Here is a 22,179-nt window from a genome sequence, read left to right on the forward strand (position 1 = left end):
AGACTGTTTTCTTCCAGGGATTATCCACATGGGCAGCGGAGTAGATGGGTAGCCCCTCTTAAGAAATAGGACTGAGGTCGTTTCCTCCAACTAAGCCAGATCCTACTGAGGGGTCAATGCAACTGGCAGTTGCCAATTTTGATCCTCATTTATAGCTATTTCTCAAACTTGGCTACATACTGGAATCACCTGAGACAATGTAAAAGCATGTATTAACGCCTGGACCTCCAGAGATTATGCTTTCACTGGGATGGGGTACAGCTTTGGCACTGGATGTTTTCAAATCAGCCCAGCTGATTCCAATAGGCAGAAAAGTTTCAGAAGTAATGTCATGGGTCTCTCATTCTCTGGTTTGCAAAATACTAGATATTTATTAGGATCATTGGAAATGAAGGTGGGGCATGAACAATGTAAGCATCTAAATTATAGTCAGGAATTAAAAAGAGATGTCACTTCCTACCTCTTTCACATCTCCTTCAACCCCGGCCGCACACAAGGCAAAGGGAGAAATCAGTAGTTGTCAAGAGTCAGCTTGCTTTCTCACCAGGTCTGTCAGTAACAGTGATCAGTATCCTCAGGTTCCAGCCTCCCCAGCCACACAATACAGCTCACACTCCTGAAACCATGCAAAGACGCCAGACAGACTCTTGCACAAGTAGATTTTGGCCCCACGGTGACAAGAAGCCGCCATGCGCAACTGTCCACATGGAAGCTTGGTTTAAAGCAAAGGTGGAGCACTGGTAAGTGATGGCCCTTGGAAAGGACTGTGTTTCCAGAGGCAAAAGGAAGGGCTACAACCTTTCCAATGCGGGAACCATCGGAACTCTGGTCAGTGGCACAGACTGGATATGACTCTAACCCACATCAGCAGACCCCTCTTCATGCTCAGTACTCTCCTTCCATCTTTCCTTCTTACCCAACACAAATTGACAATGTGGAAAGATGAAGGAAAAGGCGGCAAGGAAAAGAAATCTAGAGAACACTCTTGCCCTTTTGGCAGGGGACAAACTTGTTATCCATTGATTGTTGGTTCCAGGGCTGCTGTAGTAGCAAGTTCTAGGTCAGAGAGAGCAGTACCTTCCTCTTATCTCTGAAGAGGGAGAGAAAAGACTGATACAAGTAGCCTCCAGAGTTGTTCAGCTGAGTTCCCAGCTCCATGTCTGAGCAGGATGGTATCAACAGCATTCTAAGCAGAAAAGACTAACTAGAAACAACATGGAACTGGGAGCAGAAGACCTGGGGTAGAGCCCATTTCTCCCACTTACTAGTGACCTTGAACAAGTAATCACCTCCATGAGCCTTAGTTCCCTGCTCTGGTTCTGTCACACAAGGTAAGAGCAGGTTCACATTGCTAGGTAAGCCTAGATTGCTGTACCTGTGTGACACTGAAGCAGGCCTCCTCACTGCCTGCAGAAAAGATGTTCCAACTGTCCTCAAAATGGTCTCAGTCTAGCTGGTTCTGGAAATCAAACCAGTGCCAGAGTAGACAGTGTATCTATTTTCAGGGCTGACAAATCAGCTGGTCCAAATGACTTTTGGGGCTTCATGTTCACAGGTTCTCAGCTGTGGTCTTCAGTCACTGGACACTCTCTGTGTGGTGACCCTACCATCAATCTCTGCCTCACTCAAGTTTCTTCATAGGCGCAAAGTGTGGTTTTAGATTAATTTCAAACCACTCTCTGGTTTTTTAATCACTACTGGAGTGCAAATTCATAATGTGAAGCGCTTTCCTTAATTTTTAAGCTACAAGTCATCACATACAAAATTTTTTACAATGAGGCATCCAGCCCATATGTACAAGAAACCTTTCTCTAAAAGGTGACTGCACACAGTCTATAAATTCTGTGATTTCATAATATCAACTATGTCTGAGAGTGGACAGAATTCACAATCAGACATCACAGCCTCTGCTTCTGCTTCTAGCTGCTCCTGTGTCACCTGCACAGAAGCAGAAATGAACTTTGTGCAATGGGAAGAGGACTTTTGTCACCCCTTCAGAATCCCTCTTCCACCATCGCTCCCAACCTGATGATGTCAGGATTTGAACGTGATCAAAAGCATTTCACAGTAGGAAGATACAACAGATGTAGAAAGGATCCCATTGAATGTGGCCATCTTTTTCTGGTCACTTCATCCTGCATAGGCAAGGCACCAAATCTCTCTCCCATGCCCTTCCAGCAAACACGTCACCAGTGTGTCAGGACTTGAGCATATCTGGTGGAAGTTACCCCACACTGACAGCAGTGGGGGAACACCAGGTGTTGGGCCTAATGAACATATATACCTCTTCACGAATAAGACATGCACACGCACGAGAAAGGTTAACAGTAAATACATTTCCAAAACCAGCAAGCACAGCTCTCCCTCAATCGACCACTGATAACATGTACCCCTAAGCTATTTTTTAAAACTGCCATCCAGCCAAAGCCATGCAGAGAAATACAGTGTAGGCCCATCAGTTGCAAGCACACAAATGCAGCAGGAAGTGCTCACTTTCTCCCAACTGCTTCTGCAGCATCTGCAGCTCCTGCTGAGCCTCGGCCAAGGAGACCACGGGTGTCTCACAGCAGCCAAGGAGGGGAGGGCCAGCAGAGCTGAAAGGCAGGAAGCTGGGTGGAGCTGAGGGCAGTGGTGCCTGGGGAAGGCTAACCAGCGTGGGTATGGATTGAAAATGAAGGCCTACAAACAGAAAGTTAGGGAGAAATGAGACACATCATTAGAGAGGAAGGGAGAGAAAAGAATGGGTGAAAAATTGAGAAAGTGGAAGTATTCCTTCACCAGATGTCTGCTTGGGGAGTGTCTATCACTCGATGTTGTGATGACTGAGATGGCCAAGGGGGAAGCACTGCTACCCAAGGGGCTTGCCCGGCTGACCCGCTCCTCCTACTCCCCTGCCAGGGCTCTCCTGCACACATATTCCACGCTCATCTTGAAAGCACTTCACTACAGAAAGCAAGGTGGCATTACCGTAACAGAGGCAGCCTTGAGAGCCCCATCCTAGCCATCTGGGCACGGACAAGTCAGGGTGGCTGTGCCTGAATGCTCTCAAGGGCCCCTGGCTGCTGTTCCCAGCACGTGCCAGTCCTTGCCCCTGTCACAAGACTCTCCCTACAGCTAGAACTCCTCTTCTGAAAGCAACAGGACTCACCCTGAGGAGGGCAGGACTAGACTAAGATAGTGGGGAAATTGCATTACGAATGCATGTGATTCAAGACGGATGGAAACGAACTTCAGAATCACAAATCAATGTGTTCATCTACCAAAGGAAAAAGAAAGGTCTTGGCAAAGTGACTGACCCAATGGATTACAAATCTGTCTGGGCATTCAAATAACTTACGGAAAATTCTTAATATATGCAGATTCTCCGGGTCCTAATGCAGACCTACTCAATCATAAACTCTGAGAGCAGGGCTTGGAAATTTGATGAACAATATTCTTCACAGGTGATCATTATGCAGCCCATCTATAGACAGGCTTTCAGGAACCCTGGGAAGTTCTGATGTCTGAATCTGTCTACTCTTTCCTAAAAACAGTTGCAGGGCAGGTAGCAGAGGGAGGGAGGGAGCAGAAACCAAGACAGACCTGTGGAGTCTGTCTCACTTGGAAAACAAGTGAGATTATATTCTGAAAAATAATCCTTGCCCCAGGATGCTGGCCCGGTATCAGAGCCGTACTGCAAAGACTGAATTACCAAGTGAAACAGCCCAGGCATCTTTCAGGGAGGCATTCTGATTTTAGAACTCTTGACTCTCTGCTCTTTTGGACCCCAGACATTTACACAGGTGTCTACAGTGCTAGACAAATAGCCTTCCCCCATGATTTCCTACTGCAGCTGCTGCCCACTCTGGCCCGGAAACTTTGAGCCCAGGCTCAGGAAGAGTTGGACATGTTCTTTTTCTTAAGATTTTGGTTGACTTGTCTACAAGAGAGACGAGGGCATCATAAAGAAAGTACTACTCTTCTGGGGGCACTGTACGAGTCTGTACAAGTCTGTACGAGTCTGACCTCACCACAACCACACTGGCGAGCCTGCCAGTCTTGCTGGGGAGCAAGAGGTGAGGCCAAGGCCTTTTCCCTGCCGTCACTGCTGTGGAGCTGTGGTTGGACAGTGCACCCCTGGCAACTAAGCTGAGGCAGATAAGTGAAATGTACCCCTCTAACTGGTCCAGGATACACAGCGTGTACATATCAAGGACTGCAAACCCATTGCTAAACCCATGAATGATAAAATAATAGGAACAGTATCTTGTCTGAAGATACTGAAGCATCTCCAGCTATGAAGCAGCCCCACCTGCCACAGAGAGGCCCCTGCAGATAAAATGGGCAACACGTGTAGGCAAGCAACAGTTGTGAATTTCTTTTTGTTCATTGGCTACAGTAATCCTGGGAGAAACATTTTGCCTCTTTGCTCCCCAGAGTGAAAGGAGAAAATGAAGTGAAGATGCTTATTTTAAAATGACTAGCCAACTACTGATCAAAATTGGTATGCAGATCGAAGTCTGCTGTGGATTACATATTCTTCTAAAATATTTGAAACAAAGAGTAATCAGACACAATTAGAGATTCAGATGGTCTCCTGTTTTTGTCCAGGATCTGATGCATATAAGCCCCAAATGATGCTGTTTTTTGTCCCTGAAGAAAAGTCAAACAGGCACCTGGGGGAGGAAATGAAGCCCCTGCCCCATTGGCTGTTGCATACCTGGATGGGCCTGGCTGGCCTCCTGGGGGGGTTTCTGGGGAGCTGGCAAGCTGATGGGATTGCTGCTGGGTTCGGCCTTAACCCCCTGAGATGCACTGGTTGCTGATGGTTTAGAAGACAGTACAGCAGAATGACTTGAATGATGGATGGAATCTACAAAACCCACGAATGAAAGAATATGTTTGGTGTTCTACAAAGAACTGGAATCTGGCCTTATATTTAACCAGGGGTACCTGGGCAGAGCCTTGCTTTCAGGGAAAGCACCAAGCACAAGCACAAGCACTGTGAGCAGGGTTCATCCCTTGCTTGCACAGAGGAAAGCCACCTTAGAGGAGATAGTGGGGCTCAGAGGCTGATACCATGAAAATGGCACCTCCAAAAAAACCAGGCAGGTCCAGCAGCATCTGTGGATACCCACAGATACTCAGGGGTTCAGGAACTGCAGCGAGCGGGAGGGATAACATACTCCATCTCAAGGAAGGAGGTCAGTCAGATGATTGTGTGCTCATGAGGCAGTGGGGAAGGAAGGTCTCTGTGATGTTCTCACTCTCCCCACTGTGGCTCCCCTGGGTGCAACGGCATACACGTGCTAGTGGAGACCCAGTGACCGGGGTAACTTGTAGAGTCAGGAGCAAAGCAAAGATCCTGACCCAGTGGGGCCTGTGCTTGGCACGGCTCAGCCTGATACACACTAAGGTGCATCTACAAGGCCTGGATGTGGAGGTCTCCTCTCAGCCTACATAAAGGTGGTGCCACTCAGAAAGTGGAGGCTACCTGAGTGACCAGGTGAAGCTTTCTTCTCTTCATAGTGTGTATACTCGCTGGCTATGTCCATGTCAGAGCAAGCTTCCAGCTCATCAGACAGGAAGGAGGAGCTGCTGGGAGAGCGGTGGGAGTCAGACAAGGCGCGGCTGCTGGAGGGCGTTAGGGACCGGGCATCTAGCTTGGCCTGCAGGACTTCAATCACTTTCTCCTTCTCCTGTAGCTCCCTGCTGAGCCTAGTGAGGTGAAGGAGGACAACAGGTGAAACCAAAGTCACTGGACCAGCTAGTCCTGAATAGGGCACTTGGGAAAAGCCACCTAAGTCAAGAGACCATTCCTGCAGAGTAAATGAAATAACCCATCTCTGACAGGGAGCGGAGAGTGCACCGGCCACACGATACACTGAGGACTAGCGGAGCTCAGCCAGCCCTCTAAGGCACTGCTCCTAAAAGTGTGGGCCCCAGTACAGCTGGTGTCTGAGAATTGTTGGTTCCCAGTCCCCAACAAGGTAAGTACAGAAATGGAAGGTAAGCACTGAGAAGTACATAGCAGTGTGGCATTCCCACAATATCCAAGAACACGATACGTAGAATCATCTGGTTGATTGAGGTACAGACCATGTGTGTGTCTGTGATGGATCAGAAATGAAAACAAAAATAAAACACTCTGTCCTTTACTGCAGATATTTTGAGAAGCACTAGGTGGTCTAAAGCACGCTCATGACAGAGGGGCTTGAACTAGTGACCACAAAGGATTATAAGCCCGTATTTTATTGCACGTTATAAGATGATATGCAGTGACTCACTGAAAACTGGCTGCTAAGGCATGGTAGCCTCCTGGGATCTGCAACGTGTAGGCCTTTTTCACTAGGAACTGTAATATGATTATTTTTTTTTCCCAAGGAAATTGGGAGGCCATTAACTAGCTGCCAACTCAAGTGGAGGTAAGTCAACTTGGCAAAAAGAGCACCCTCGGTCCTTGAACACACAGGGAGGAAACAGAGGAGATCCTTGGGGGTGTCAAGGACCCTTGAAAGCTGGTTTGTTTACTAGACTGACCCTAGGTTACTGAGCCTGGAGAATAAATATACACACAGAAATCAACAGAATTGTATCAAAAGAGAGTAAAGAATTAGGCTAAAAGACAACAGTAAGGTGTTCCACGAATAAATGAATTCATTACAATCAGTATTCGTTTTTGCCCCCTGATTTGTGAAGTTGCATTCACCCTTCCCCCTTGGACCTTGTTCCTGAGTCCTTTACCAGATCCTATTTGAATTACCTCAGGGCCAGTGGCTCAAGTGCAGCTTGCTCTTTCTCACATTTATGATCCTCTGCAAAACAAATTGAGAAAGAAACAGTAAGAAATTAAACAGGTGTCCCTTCACACATTGTAAGTGTAGGAGCCTGTTTGGGTGTAGAATAGTGACTGCTCTTTGTGGGTCCAGGATATGTAGGAGAATTACTCTGGGAGACCTCAGATTGCATCTCTAGAGACATACAAACTCTCCTGAGCTCACCAGGCAGACCCTCCCTGACCTGGCGATCACCATCACGACTTCCTCTGCCCTAAATCAATGCAAAAGAATAGTTTAAAAGGTACTTGGCCAGCTTCCCTCCGGAACATCCCAGGGTCCAAGCCTGCCACAGACTGCCTCCCAGATGTATGGCTCTGTGTCCCATCGTGGCTTTCAGGTAGAACCCACTCTTACTCTGAAGAGATGACAAACAGCCCTGTCCCACCTCTGCACCTGCCACCAGGACGTGGGATGGTTGGTCCCCAAGACTGATCCTGCTCTGTTCCCTCAGGTGCTCTCAGGAAATTCTAAGTAAAAGACTTCAATAACTACCAATATTCCTAGCCCTCGTGCTATGGCATTCAGTGCCCAAACCACGTTCAAAAGGGCTTGGTGATTTATCCATATTTCAATTATATTCACGTATGATTCCACGCAATAAATGGAGAAACAGAGATGCCAAAAGGGTAAGTCATTTGCCCAAAGCAACTTAATGGCGGCATCCAAGCTAGAGCTTGGGTCTTGCAATTCTCAGTTCACAGCTCTTTGTACTATAATGATGTCCTCCAACCTCTTCTCCCTTTCACCCCATTAGCACTGGATGAACAAGGCCTCCTTCCCTAAAGGGTCACATCCATAAATGATGACGATTTTAGAGTTGTAATCATGGCCTCCAACCTCAGGGCTTCCCACTGGCCAGTCCTGATCCTGTCCTGGTCCCCAGGAAATGAAGTGGAAGCAGGACCTGGGGTAAAAGGCTGTGGTGGAGGTGTGGCCCGGGTCTGGCAGTGATGAGAGTGTCCCTAAGCCCTGTGGCCAACTTACTGGTGCTGAGTTTGCTGGTGAGCCTCTCTGTCAGCTGGCTTCCCTGGGCCAGTTGCTCCCGGAAGCTCTGCCCCAGGTAGTAGTCAATGTCATTGCTCCTTAGGAGGTCCTCAAAAGATTTTACTGTATCTTTCGAATGCTGGGTGAGAAGATAACAGATACCTCTCCCTTCTCGGATTTTCTGGCGTAGGTAGGATAGTTCTCGGGCCTGATCCTGAATCAAGGAATCATATTTCCTAATGCGGGAAAGAGGAAGAAAGGAAAAGCGTAACAATTAAATGATGGGCTTCTGTAGAGATTTCTGTGAGAACATCTCTATGAGTTCCTCAGGTTAAGCTACTTCTGGCACATAAACTGAAGGAGATATTTAAGAGTAAATTCTTTTCTGACAAACTGCTGCATCAAACACCTTGTTATGTCACTGTCCTTCCACTGTCTTCTGTATGTTAGTTAAGTGTCCAAAAATGAAAAGTACGTTCTGTGAGGGTAAATACAGTATCATATTTTACCCCCCTTATAGCACCAATAGAGTGTAGACTCACAGTTGATACTCAATAAATGTTAAATATACTCACTGAGTAGAGACTCAATCAATACTAAAAATCCGAATAGGTCCGTTCATGTCTTCTGTTTCAAAGACCATCTATATTATGGCAGGCTGTATTTTGCAAAGAGGGCCATTGCTCAAGCTCCCTCCCACATGCTCGTCTGCAGTGTGGCTTTGCCCTCTTTCATCATCAGGGAGAAGTTACTCTCTACCTCCTTAAACCTGGGTGGGCCCTGTGGCCACTTGGACCAAGATAATACAGCAGAAGTGACACTGTGCCACGTCTAGGATTCGCTCTTAATTAGCCTGGCAACTTCCACTTCCTGACCCTGGAAAGCCAGTTGTCGTGTTGAAGTGAAATTACCCTGAGCCCACCACACTGTGAGAGGCCCTGGAAGACAAGAAGCCACACTGAGAAAGAGAGAAGCCAAGGAGCACCCTGTCACCTGCACATGAATGAAGAAGTAGTGTCCAGCCAGACATTTCAGATGACTGCAGCCCCACCGCCCTCTGATGGCAGCTATTTGAGACCCCCCTAAGTGAGTGCTACCCCACTAAGCCCCGTGAATCCACATAAATTATTGTGTGAAACCACTAAGCTTTGGGGTAGTTTATTTCTCAGCATAGATAACCCGGACAGATACTGAGATGAATGTCTACCCAGTGTTTTTCAACACAAAGTATCAATAACAATAATAGTTGTGGGAAATAGTGCTGAGAGCTTTAAAATATGCTAGGCATTATTACAAGCACTTGTATTAATTCATGTAAACCTAGTAACTACCCTTTGAGATAGGTTCTCTTATGATCCTCATTTAGTAGGTAAAGAAACAGGCTCAGAAAGACTAAAGTAGTTTGCACAGCCAGTAAGTACCAGAGCTAGGACTCAAACCCAGGGAGTCCGACTCCAGCCTTCCTACTGATATATGCCATCACTTTACTAATGCAGTCCTAGGAGGAAATCCCAGGGACCTGCTGTCTCCCAGCAGGGGCCACGTGTCCCTTCTTCAGACCTCGGGCTACCATTTAAATAAGCGCTCTTCTGATTGTCCCAGTGGGTCTACCTGCCTGGGCTACTCTCTTTCAGACAAAAACTTGGACAGCTTCAGTCGAGTGAAGTTCCAAAGAGTGCCCTCCTTACCCAGGCCACGAGGCTGATCTCAGCTCCTCGGCCAGCTTCCCTTCCGTTCCAGTTTTCGGGAGCTGGGCTTCCAGCTGGGACACCCGCTGGATCAGACTCTCCAGATCTTTTTTAGCCTGAAGCCCTGGGGGATAGAAAGCCCCAGTGCCATCAGACAGCCACCCCTCATCTTCATCAGTGACACTGTGAGGCGAAGATCCCTGGAGGGTGCCAAGCGCCTTCAGCTTTCGGGGTCTCTCCAGACTAGATGAATAATCGCTTGTGACTGACAGGGACCGGACCCGGCTCTTGAGGTTCTGAATGACCTTATTGGCGTTCTGCAGCTGGGCTTTCAGATCTTTGATGTCCTTACGTAGGACAGAGATGTCTTCTGATTTCCCGTATGCCTGGAGCTCCTCCTGCTTCCCTAGCTGGCTCTCCAGAGGCTTCCTCCTGGGGGGGCTGGCCAGCGTCGAGCCCAAGGGTCCCTGCTCAGAGCACAGCCCCTCCATTAGGACTGTCTCCCCGAGGCTGTCGTGCTCCTCACATTCTGAGAAAAGACAAAGACATCCTCCTGGATAAAGCCGGGAAGGCTGCTGTAGCCACTCCCTTGAAGGGGAGGCAGGTTTGATCACGAGGACAATAATGACTAGAGCAAAAGTTGAAGCAGCACTTTATTCAGCCCTGGCACTGTGCTAGCATTCAGACACCCAGTTATTCCCTGCCCTCCCATGCGCCCTGCAGGTCAGGCGTGGTCCCCTTCTATTGTACTCAGTGTTTTTCCCCTTGATTTCAACTTGGTGGGTGTCCCTACAGTCATAGGGCTTTTATAATAGAAAAACAAATTTTTTAAACTCAACGGTTTACATATTCCTCAGAGCTCATCTGGTCTTTTCATTAATAAATAGGCCTTAGCATTTTTCTACAATAATCAGTTGGATAGAAATTATTATTATTATTATTATTATTATTATTATTATTATTATTATTATGAAGAGAAGTATGGTGAAAAGTAATTGTAGCCATTCAGACTCATATTCAGCCTTAGTTTGGGCAAGAGGGATCCTCCAAACTTCCTGTCCCTCTCTGGTCCTGGGTCCTCTTCAGTTTGCAACACCCCCTCGCCCCTACTCCTTGTCAGATGCAGGACTGGCCAACAGCACTCAGACCTGAAGGCTGACTCCAGGGAGGGAAGGTGAACCCCACTAGCGTGCTCGTACCAGGACTGGTGCTTTCCTCCCGCTCAGCCTCATTCTCGCTTCGGCCACAAGTCTCGTAGCCGAGATCCTGGAGGTCCACCTGCACCTGCTTGCTGTCCTGCTTCACCAAGGTTTCACCTGCTTGGGAAGAGACAGAGGATGTTACAGAGTGTCTGAATCCCTCACACACTCCCTCATCCTCAGTGGCACAAACTCTGGCCCTGAGGGGGCAGGAGGTCACATCCAGCACGGGACAGATGCTGCTTTATTTATGTGGGAGAAGAGACCACCTGCTCCAGGCAGCAGGACTTTCCTCTGCCCAGTTGAGCCTGTTTGCCATGGATCCCACCTGCAGGTAACCTGGGCTTCCCTGGGACCAGACATCTTTAAGTCAAGCGTTGCATATTTTCATCTCCAGAAGTCCCAGGGAAGCCAGCAACTGCTTTGTTCACAGGGGCTCAGTAAATGTCTGGATGGAGCTGAGCGAATTCAGAGTTCCAGGACATGCAGATCTGTACTGTCCGGTAAGGTAATTGCTAGCCACATGTGACCACTTTATATTAGCTTGATTGAAATTAAATAGAACTTAAAATTCCCCAGTTGAAGTAGCTACATTTCACGTGCTCTGTAACCACATGAGACTCAGATATAGAACATCTCTGTCACTGCAGAAGTTGTATTAGAAAGTGCTGATTCTAGACCAACAGTGATGCTATATTTTTGAAGAATCTGATGTGGCGCAAAGAGGAGCAGAAGAGAAACAATAAGCGTATGTTGGGAGAGTTAAGGCAGTTTGTCGACCGTCTCAGAAGTCAGCAAACCTAGATGTTAGCCTATTCCTCCCTACACTGTCCCTGCAAACTTGCTTCATTCCTTTATTCTTCTCTGCCATCTGCAAACTGAAGTTATGTATCCACTTCCACAATCCTAGGGTCATGGTCAGGATTAAATTTGTTTTAAGGTTGGGGAAGAAAAGTGAAGTCGGCAAGGCATGCAGCTTCTCAGGGAGGAGATGGACACTTTGGTAATGGTGAACTTAAGACTTACTAAACATGACTCTGTATTTCTCCAGCTGGTTGGCCTGAGCAAAGACAGTGGCTTCTGATATCAGTAGCTTCTCCTGGAGATCTTGAAAGCGTTGTCTGCATTGTGCCAGCTGGGAGCGCAGGTGCTTGGTGTATCCCGGGAGGCTAATTTCGGATTGAGGCCCAGGGTCACGGGCCTGGGGCTGGTTACCCAGCTGTGAAAAGAGCCAGCAAAAGGGACAGGGCAGTCTGAGCTCATCCCCCATGCAGTGATGGTCACTTCCCCTTGCGAACCCTGTGGACTTTATTCACGTGTCTGTCACAGCGCTCCTCATGCCCCTGGGCAGTTACTTGCTTTCCAGGCTGAGCTCCTGGAGAGCTGGGGTAACGTTTTTTTCATCTGCGTATCTACAGCATGATGCCAACTGAGTCTCTGAGCAGCTCTCAGTAATGTTTATTCAAAGGTTGAAAAGAGAAGGGGTGGAAACCTCCACTCGTCTCTCCCTGCATCCCTGCCCAGTGGTCCTCTCAGAATCCTCTGTGTTCTCCATTTTATTTACCCCTCAGCAAATCCTCTTTCCCCAAGAGGATCCTGATGACCCCTCGTGAGGCTCAGGAATCCACACCTGTAATGAGCTGTGATGAAAATGGCAGTGATAAGAAAGAGATGTCATTACACACCACTTGTCTGGCTGCCTTAAAACGCTACGCACCCCTGTATTGCTTCCTGTTGAAATGATCTGCTTTTGTGCCATCTTTCCCCACCATATTGAGCACATGAAGGGCAGAGACCAGGCCTGCTGCTAATGCCTAATGTGTCATCTGGAAACCTAAGCATTCAAGAAATACGTATGGAAAATGAATTACTCAAGCAATATTTATGGATAATATTATTTAAAAAGAAACCTCTCTAAAGCTGACAGTGTGAGGACTATTATTACCACCGCTTGCAGTACAAAAGTGCCTCTCCCTTGCTACCTCCTACCCACAGGGCAGAACTGTTACAGTAAAAACCGACACCTACAGCTCCTTCTGCAAGAGTCTTTCATTCCACCTTACCCCACACTTACTTGGAGGGCATCCACTGTGAGGGCAGCCCCAAGGTCAAGGCTCCGGGGCCTGGGGCAGGGCCTCGCAGTCACACTCTCCGCTTCCTGGCATTGGTGCTTTCCAGGAGAACAAACCAGCTCTGCGTTCATTCTGGCGATCTCCGTGGCCAGGTGCACGAGGAGCTCGGGACTACTTGCACTATTCCCTTCCTTGCTGCTCAGCACCAGCTGTTCTTTGAGGAGGCTGATGATACTGTGAGCATTCTTCAGTTTTCCCTGGAGCTTTCTGAACTCAGCCTGAAGGCTGTTCTCATTCAGACCCCCTTTGGCAACTACGGTTTCCACCATCACCTCGCCCTTCTCCTTGTCTTCCTCGACCTCCCATCCATCGGACATTGCTTCTCCCATCTGCTCTTTCAGCTCTGCATTCTCAAGGCAAAGGCTCAGCATGGTGTTCCTGCAGGAAACATACACAGTCAGGGCCAGGGCTGGTCCTGGCCCCAGTTCCGAAGAGGCCCCTTTTACCCACAACTCAGTCCATCAGACTCAGAGACACCCCAGAGCCTGAAGTGAACTCGGACGAGTCTCTAATTTTATTCAAGAGGAAACCAAGGCTCAGGAAGAGTAAGACACTGCCCACACTCCTACAGCGACTCGATGGCAGCATGATCACCAAAAATCTCAGGCTCAAGACACCTACTCTAGTTGTCTTCACCTGTGCTTGCAGATTCATGTTCTAATTTTCAGTGGCGTCTGGAACAAACAAGGGTACTTACACTGTTAAGAAAAGAATAAAACAGCATTTGCCTGGGGAAAATGTATTATGATGGAGTCTACAGTTCTACTAATTAACAACAGTCACTTTTTAACCACTAGATGAGAAATTGGGACCTAGGAACGCAGAAGAAACAATACTAATGTGAGCTGTAGTCATATGTACTTATGTGATTATTTGCTTTATGTCTGGCTCCTGTGATAGGAGATCACCTCCATGAGAGCAAGGTTTCTGCCTGTCCTGTTCACCCTGTATCCCCAGAGCCTCCACAGTGCCTGCTACATAAAACATTCGTATCTGCTGAGGAAATAAAATGGACGAAAACACTGATTTTCATCAAGACATTCTAGACCCAGCCTTTCCTCTCACCACGTCCTTCACTAGGGTTAGAAGGAAGCAATAAAAAAAACATGGCTTTAATAAACAAACTCAAACCTCTTTGAGCCTCAGTCTCCTTTTTATATAAAATTAGGATTATAACACTTACCTAGTGGAGTTAATGGATGCTTAAATGAAATTACATTTATGGTATGGGTAGCTCAGTGTCTGCAGCAGAGAAGTCATTCAGTTCTGCGTGGACTAGCTGCAGACCTGAGCAATACTAACATCAGAATCCTAGGAGGTGCTTGTTTAAAAAGCTTTAGCGCTAAGGCCTATGAATCTACATTTTACTTATGTTCCACAGTGATTCATACACAGGCAAAATTGAGAACTGCCAACTAGGAGAGGTAAGGGGATTAACCAATTCACAGTCTGAGGGACCAGTAGTTGGCTATGCCCCTAGATTAGATTTCTCAGAATCCTGAAGTTTTGGGGCAGAGCAAAGCTTGTCTATCATGAATTAAGGATGAAAATACTTTAGAACACAGGACTCAGAAAGACTATGAGACAGTTTCCTCAGTGGAGAAAAGGGGGCAAGTATTTCACCAAACTGAGGTGTAAGAGGGAAAGAAAGGGACACGTGTGGGATAGAGAACAATCTTTACTATTTACATGTTACGACTTTGTACTTGGAGGAAAACACTGCTGTTATCACAGTAGGAACTGATGAAAGCAATGCTCGACAAAAGCTTCTCAAAAGAGGGGCTACACATTAGATAGATTCCATCTTCTACAGTAACAGTGACTTCTAAGGTTGGATGGAGAGTTAAATCAGTTTCAGGTTAGTAACTCTGGGGGAAAAAGAAAGTAATCCACGATTTGGTTTGATTGCACATTCAACGGTAGGATCAAAAGAGATGCACTCTTCTTAACAGTGAAGTTTTACATATTACACAGTTCAACTAAAACTTATGCTTTAACTTAAATAGAATTTAAGAAAAGACATATCATGAGAATTCAGAGGAAAAGGATGATCACAAGAGTATTTAAAAAATTGACAAAATATATAGTGTGGAAGAAAAGGCTTCGAATTTAAAAATTGAGAGCCAGGGGTCTAGCCATGGACTCTTATGCAAACTGAATAAGTTGCTAGAACTTTTTAGGCCTGTGTTTCCTTGACAATGAAAAAGGACATTTTGCTGGAGGCCAAGGCCCTCTTCAGTGCTAATTTTATTCTCTGATTCAGGCACATTTAAGTGGCACATAATAGGCAGGGGAACAATAAGGCATGAATTAGAAGTTTACATCTGCACAGCTGTGTTCTAAACAGCAGGCCAAAATGAATATGACCCTTAGGGATGAATAAATATGTGGATTAGCCATACAGTATCAGCGTGTTCCCCAAGCATCTTTTGAAAAAAGGCCGTTCAAGACAGAGTGGCCCATCTAGCCAATAAATAAGTGGCAAAAATACTTGCCACTTTTGCAAAGTAAATAAAACAGCAGAGATGATGAAAATTGCTACTCCATGATTTAAGGATTCATGCTGCTGAGAGAGGGCTGAGTGGAGATGGAAGGGCTTCTCTATAAATCCTCCTCCTCATGGACCGTTCTGGTTCTGCACACGGCAGTGAAGCGTCTTGGGGAGCACTGACTCATTACATGTTCCAGTCAATGCAAAGGTGCAACACCAGACATATACCTAGGAGATTTCCACTCATGACGGTCACATGTAATGGCTAATCATGGGCATTATTATACTGAACTAAGACCAGATTTATTTAAATAATTTGAATGATGATTACTGAGAATCACTTAATTTTTCTAAGAATTTATAGAACCACTGATGCACTGAGCCTGGGATGTAAAGCAAGAAGCCCCATGCAGCACGCACGCCTTGGCTGCAGCAAGGTCAGTCCCTTGGCTATGGTGGCCCCTCAGTCAGCAGGCCCCCCTTCTCTGGGGCACATCCTACCTGATGTGGGCCACAGAGGAGAATCCTGCTTCCTCAATTTGAGCCTTTAGCTCCTTCAGTTCCCCCTCAGCTTTCCTCTTCTCCTCTAAGTGCTGGTGGATCTCAGCCCTCAGGTGGAGCATTTCCTCCTGAAGAGCCCTGTTACTGTCCCCTCCTGTTGGGGAAGGAGGAGGAAGAGAGACTTTCTGGGTCTCCACAGCTGCCAGGCTTTTCTCCAGAGCCACCTTGATGAGCTGCAAGAAAATCACGGTTTAAAGAAGTTAGGCCGTTGAAGAGGAGCTAAAAGGAACATGAGATCACAAAGGCAGCCTTTACTGGGACCTAAAATGGGCTCCCCTAAAATGGGCTCAGCCATAAGGGCCCTGCAGACTGGTCTGGGTGGGGAGGACACCCCAGGAGCAGTGAGAGCTGTTGCCATAGGCAGGAAGAGGAGACTGCAGAGGTGGGCGAAGGAAAAACCACGAGCACACAATAAATCTCAAACAAATGCAAACAAACGAGGTTTAAACAGGACGAGAGCCTGTGGGTGCTGTGATTCTTCTCTTTTCTGAGGGGACTTTTCACAAGTCAGGAAGCTTCATCAGCTCCACAACACTTGAGTCCTTGACTGCAAAGATCATGGCTCGAGGTACCGGAGCTCAAAGCCTGACGTTGTGCCTGTAACTCCGACTCCAGAAAGGACGATTAAGAGGAAGGGCTCTGGACACTCAGAAATCAGCAGTCACGGTCACAGCATTAGAATACGGGCGGAGCTCCAGGTAAGACAGAGCAACCTTAGTTTCACTGGCAGCAGGAGAAGCACGCTCCACAACTGCAGAAAAGTTAAAGGAAGGTCACCTGCTTGGCAGCCAATTTCCCTTGTCGGTTATTGCCCGGTGCTGATGCTGCCGGTCAAACCCTCTCTACGAAACTAGACACGTGAGAGAAAAAACATGCAGAAACAATTTCCCATCACCTTGTTTGTTTGAAGATACTCTTGAAATTACTCAATTGTTCAACTAAAGCAGATTGTATAGTTTTTCCTCAAGTAAGAATTTTTTAACTCATAGACTTTCTTGTCTTGGGCTCCTCTCCAGTTTTTCCCATGCTTTTCAAAAGTGTAGAAACCAAAATCTGAGTACAATCATCTACTTAATGTATGATGAATTGTTTTAGTCTGTGAGTCTCTTGCCTGTCTGTCCAATATTAATCTTACATCCCAGTGTCATACTGGCTCCTTTTCCCATTCAGTGGCAGCATTTGGGGGCTTGACTTAACTGCAGGTCAATTTTGACCTCCCAATGGTCTACCTTTCCTCACAGCTATTTCTGGGTCATGTTTCCTTTATCTCTATAGATATAGTGACTTGTACTTGTCACAAGTTCATTCTGGCTATACAGAGTCATTTCCCAATTATCAAAGTCATCAGAATATTTATGCACATCTTCATAAATCATGTAGTGGCCACTTGATTAGAGATGATTTATGGAATTAATTATATGCTCTATTCCTTCATTTAGGTCTGAAATATACTGACTAGAACAGCACTCAGGGAAGCTTAAATGGACCAGTGGTTAACAGAGCTGCTTGGCTTGGCACAAAGCCACTGACCTTTGCTTTGGACCTTGTAACCATATAGTGAAATCTAGGCTGCAGGTATTCGGTGGGATTGATTTATGGCATGTTTGTGTAGAAGAATTCGGTAGCATAGCAGTTGAGGTTGTGAAGAGATGTGCAAGACATGCACCCACGTCACAGAAGAAAGAGATTGCAGACACAGTTGTTCATTTTCTAGGCATCCAATTCCACTTGGGGTTGTGAGCCTGAGATTTAGGAGGCTCTTGGGAATGTCTGTCTCTGTGGCTCTGCTGTCAGGCTTAGATTGGTAGCCATTCCTACATGTGTCACAAAGCACTTGGGACAAAATAAAGGAAGGGGGACTGGATAAAACCACTTTTGAAAGTTTATGACCTCACCTCTCATTAAAATTATGTGATGTTGTCTTTCTATATCAACTGTCTGCAACTAACTAAACATTGCCATCAGCTTTGACTGTGGACACATTTACCCTTTTCTAAACCTTAAGAGTTCCTTCTGCTTAAAAATGATGTCTGACTTTCATGTCACCTATCTATTGTCCAAGTGCCTTCTAGATGTACATTATCTTCTCCTATTAATTTAAATACACCCACTTTCTTTTAAAAGAAAATATAAGAACCTTGAAATGTTAATACCAGACAGGACCTTTGGTTCATCTGGTCTGATCTCCCACTTTAAAATGAGAAAAGGGAGATCTGATTTGTTTCCCAGACTAATTTGGGTTTTCATATGTCCATGTCAAAGGGAACTTCCTTTGGCTAAATTGTCTGTAAAATTTAAATGTAAATGCGTGAGAAGTGACTCAGGATCTAGCCTTTTTATTTTTTTTCTTTATCATCTAGGGAAAGCTAATACTTTAATTTTTTTCCCCTCAAAACCCAGGGCTTCCAGTTGAATGCAGTGTTAATTACATTTATTGTTAATTACATCTCTTATAGGTTTTTTTTCACATTTCCGAATTCATCTGTTCATCTGTTGTACTGTTCCATGGCATAATTCAACTTTTTTGTAGGCTGGGTTTCTATTTGCCCCACAAAGGTCCATGTGCAGATCTGATCTCTTACTTGAATAGAGTTGTTTTAGCCATATTGTTTCCTATCTCTCACAATGTTAATCAGTCCTTAGACAGCATAAGGCCATTAAAAATGATCTCTTCTCAAGTTCATCACTGAGAATGGACTTTTGTGTGAGATATCTGGGGAAAATTACCCAAATGGCTAGATCGGAGGCTACCTGAGGAGGGTGAGTCCAAAACTAAAGATGAAGCAATTTGCTTTGCTCAAAAGCTGGTTCTCTTGGAAGGAACACAAAGTTGAATGTGTTTGTTAGGGGAAGTATGTGCATGCTTGAGGTAGGAAGGGAGCATGGTGTTGAGAACAAGGTCAGCCTCCTAAGGACACAACAAGGAGAAGTTTGTAGCTCAGTCTTAAGGGACCAGTTCCCTAGAAACAAGCAAACACATTTTTGAGAATCTTGACACAAAACAATTATGACAAAACAAGCTTTATTTAATTGGTAGTAGGAGAGTCACACCCTCAAACTTCAGAAAAGCTGAGGTACATTTACAATGATTTCACACACCTCCTTCCTAAAACTGAAGACTGATTTTCAAGGAAAGGTGATGCAAAGATAAATGGTGCTTACCCAGTATGTTCCTCACCCAACAGGTATATACTTTTTCTCATTTATTAAGTATCTCCTATGCCAAGTAATAGGGAAGACATTGCAAGGGAAATACAAATGCCTCAATATAAAAGGCTTATTTCAGGGCTGGACTGACCTCATGAACTTGGTCTGGTCATTCTCTCCACATGAGGCTAGAGGGTAGACGGTTGAGGGAGAGGTGACTTGACAAACCAGTTTGCCTATAACTGAGAATCAGAGTGAAGAGCTCACAGTAGCAGGGGTAGTTTGGACCACATCAGTCAGAATCTGGCTCTCTTCATCTCTGTGTCTCCTGTCCAGTTACTTGAAGTGAATGCTGTCCCACAGTAGCAATAACCATCAGTGACCTGCTGACACCCCAATCTAGCTCTCTCAGAGTGGACGTTTACTTACTTATCGTGCAGGTCCTAGGTAGTGGGGTCTGTCCAGAGGGGCAGTAGTGTACATAGTTAAAGTTACAAGCATCAGCGAGGACGACCAGAAGAAGCTATTCAAGCAAAAAGAGAAGTGGAGCTCATGCAGGTACTCAGGGGAGAAGTTAGGGTCAGATGTGTCTAGAGCAACACAAAGGGGATCTTGGTAGAAGGTAAAGAAACTGTGTTGAGGATGCGAGGTATTCCAGACAACTACTTGTGTCCTCCAGAGCCAGACTGTGCCAAATCCTGTGAGGTTTGGGCACTGCTCACTTGGGATCTTTTTGTTGGTGTATTAGATGTATCCTCTTTTTCTTACGCAGGAGATGAAGAGGCAGACCCCAAAAGCCTCATTTCTCCTCTAGTTTTCCTAATAGCTTCAAGGAAACTATCACTGGAAACGCCCAGCTTCTTCTAAACAAGGACAGATACTAATGATCCATGTTCTTCTTGACTCAGAGTCACAGCCATGGCCTGTCTAGGACATGTGATTGCTACATGCCACTGGGGAAGGTGGAGACACGTAGCAGTTCTAGTGAGTGCTGTGGGGTCACTATGGGTGACTCAATCTGAGGTCCAGGACATTCTATTCTTGAGCTTGAGAACATGCTGGTTACACCTTCACTGATGGTCGGCAAAACAGTGTTTCAGCCTTGGGTACCAGGTTTTGAGGACTGATAGGGACTTGCTCTTCAAGTGTCATCTGCTGGTCATTGACAGGTCACAACTTGGGTAATCTGTCAGGTTGCCCAACAAAGTTCTCTTTTATATGAGACTTCACAGAAAATGATCCCTGCTTTAGAAGCATTCCAATCCTCTTAGAGTTTCCCAGAGAACAATCTCCTGAAGCAGGTCCTAGGCCAGCCACCTCCCCCAGCAGCCCTTCGATGGCTGCCTGTCTTCTGTGATGTGTTTCAGTTACATAAGCCCAAGAGGCTCAGTGTCCATGCGCTTGTAAGTAAAAATTCTTCTGAAGCTATAGCTATAGATGGTACACAGGGGCAAAGGGGGTAGGAGGGGGCAGGGAGCAGGAGTACGAGATAGGAGGAATAAAAAGGGTGGTTGGGAAAGAAAAATAGGGTGAGGATAGGGGTTGGCAAGGTGACTGGGAAGCTCCAGGAGGGCAGGAAGAAGACGGGGAAGTGGTTTATATAAAAAGGTATTGTCTCACACCAGGTCCACAAGGGTGGCAGGAGACCACCAGACCCCAACGGCTATGAGCTTCCACCCTGGGACCCCAGAACCTCACTTGGATTTACTTGCTGGTGGCTTTTGTGTGCAGCCTCCTCCTCAATACTATCGGTGAACTCAGTACGCGCATCTTCCGTGTCGTCCCCTGCAGCTGCACCTACAAGTAAGTCCAGAAGAGAAAGGTGACTCCCTTTGTAGGTGCCTTCCAGACAGCAGCTAAAATTACACTCGTTTTTGCCATTCGCCTCTGATGTCTTCCTTTCCCCATATGCATGGCCCCTAGCCAGCAGGCTCACAAGGAAGGCAGGACCAACGTGCCAGATCTGTACAAAAGACTCTCACTGATGCTTTCTTACTAACACTCAAGCTTACAGCTCAAAACGGAAGCTGCCTTTGACTGCACAGACCTGTACCTGAAGAGCCAGCTGTCAGAGAGAGTGGTTACCCCCTCACTTATTTCCAGAAAGCTTGAACTATTCCCCCTCCTGCCACTAACTGGCCATGTAACCACCTTCCCGCCTGTGACATGGGCCCAACCTGCTTGACTTTTTTCCCATCGCTGAGTGCTGAGAGGGTCCCGGATTTCCTTGGGATTAGGGCAGCCCTGCTCTACTCACTTTTCCATTGTGGGGATCAGCTGTGTGTGGGGTGATAACCTCTCTGAGGAACCCTCCTCTGAGGGCCCTGTGTCCTACTGAAGCTCAGGTCCAGTCAAGACCCAAGGCACAGAATGGTTCAGCTGTTTCCTAATTCCTTCCTCTTACCTCCCCTCCTCCCCATCTCCCCCAAACTCTTCTCCAGTGCCAAGATCTTTTGCCTGATGATTTGTTGCACTGTTTTGTCCAAATGGAATTTAATCCATTTTTTTCATTCCCCGAAGATGAAGTTACTTGAGGCACAAACATACATGCTTGCACTAAGGGACAAGCAGTTGCAGTTCATGGTCTGGATAAAGGTCTACGTTGACCAAAAGAATCTTCTGCAGCTTGAGGCCTATGCTGTTCAATTCAGTAGACACTAGTCACATGTGGCTATTGAGCCTGAAGAACTGACTTTAATATAATTTAAATTAATTTTAATTTAAGTAGCCATACATGGCTGGTGGCTACCATGTTGGACAGCACAGATCTAGGGTATTTCTTCTTCTCCACATCTGTTAAAATAAGACTATTCATCAAATTTTAGATTAATACTAGTGGCCCACATTATTGATTTCTTCTGAAAGTGTAGGAATTTGTAATTGTTAATTCCTTTGGACACCAAAGAAAATCTACTGTGACACTCCCTGAGCCTTATAGAACTTACCCAAATTAGAGATTAGAGAAACAGTTCCGACCCTGGCCTTGGGAACCAACCTGTTAAAACTCTTCTTCTGACCACTGGGTTAACTGGGCCTCAAAGAGATTAGGTGGCTTGACCAAGGTTACAATGGCTAGTCCCGGACAGGAGCTGAGCCAAGATGTCAAGTCTCTGGACTGTCAGACAGAGGCAACTCACTGAAGTACTAAAAGGGAATAAG

General features: G+C 46.2%; 1 protein-coding gene across 1 annotated transcript in view; it reads right to left on the reverse strand.

Moving 5' to 3' along the window:
• Window positions 1–21,569, reverse strand: part of LOC140698318 (myomegalin-like) — a 38,782-nt gene extending 17,213 nt beyond the window's left edge. Inside the window, 12 exon segments of the mRNA XM_072968305.1 lie at window positions 2,494–2,679; window positions 4,700–4,852; window positions 5,474–5,697; window positions 6,743–6,794; window positions 7,803–8,038; window positions 9,491–10,019; window positions 10,690–10,809; window positions 11,716–11,908; window positions 12,764–13,199; window positions 15,814–16,046; window positions 20,729–20,817; window positions 21,551–21,569. Coding sequence (XP_072824406.1) covers window positions 2,494–2,679; window positions 4,700–4,852; window positions 5,474–5,697; window positions 6,743–6,794; window positions 7,803–8,038; window positions 9,491–10,019; window positions 10,690–10,809; window positions 11,716–11,908; window positions 12,764–13,199; window positions 15,814–16,046; window positions 20,729–20,817; window positions 21,551–21,569 — 2,470 coding nt within the window.
• Between the last annotated feature and the right edge of the window lie 610 nt (window positions 21,570–22,179).

Source organism: Vicugna pacos, chromosome 9 (assembly GCF_048564905.1).
Source record: "Vicugna pacos chromosome 9, VicPac4, whole genome shotgun sequence".
Classification (NCBI taxonomy): Eukaryota; Metazoa; Chordata; class Mammalia; order Artiodactyla; family Camelidae; genus Vicugna; species Vicugna pacos.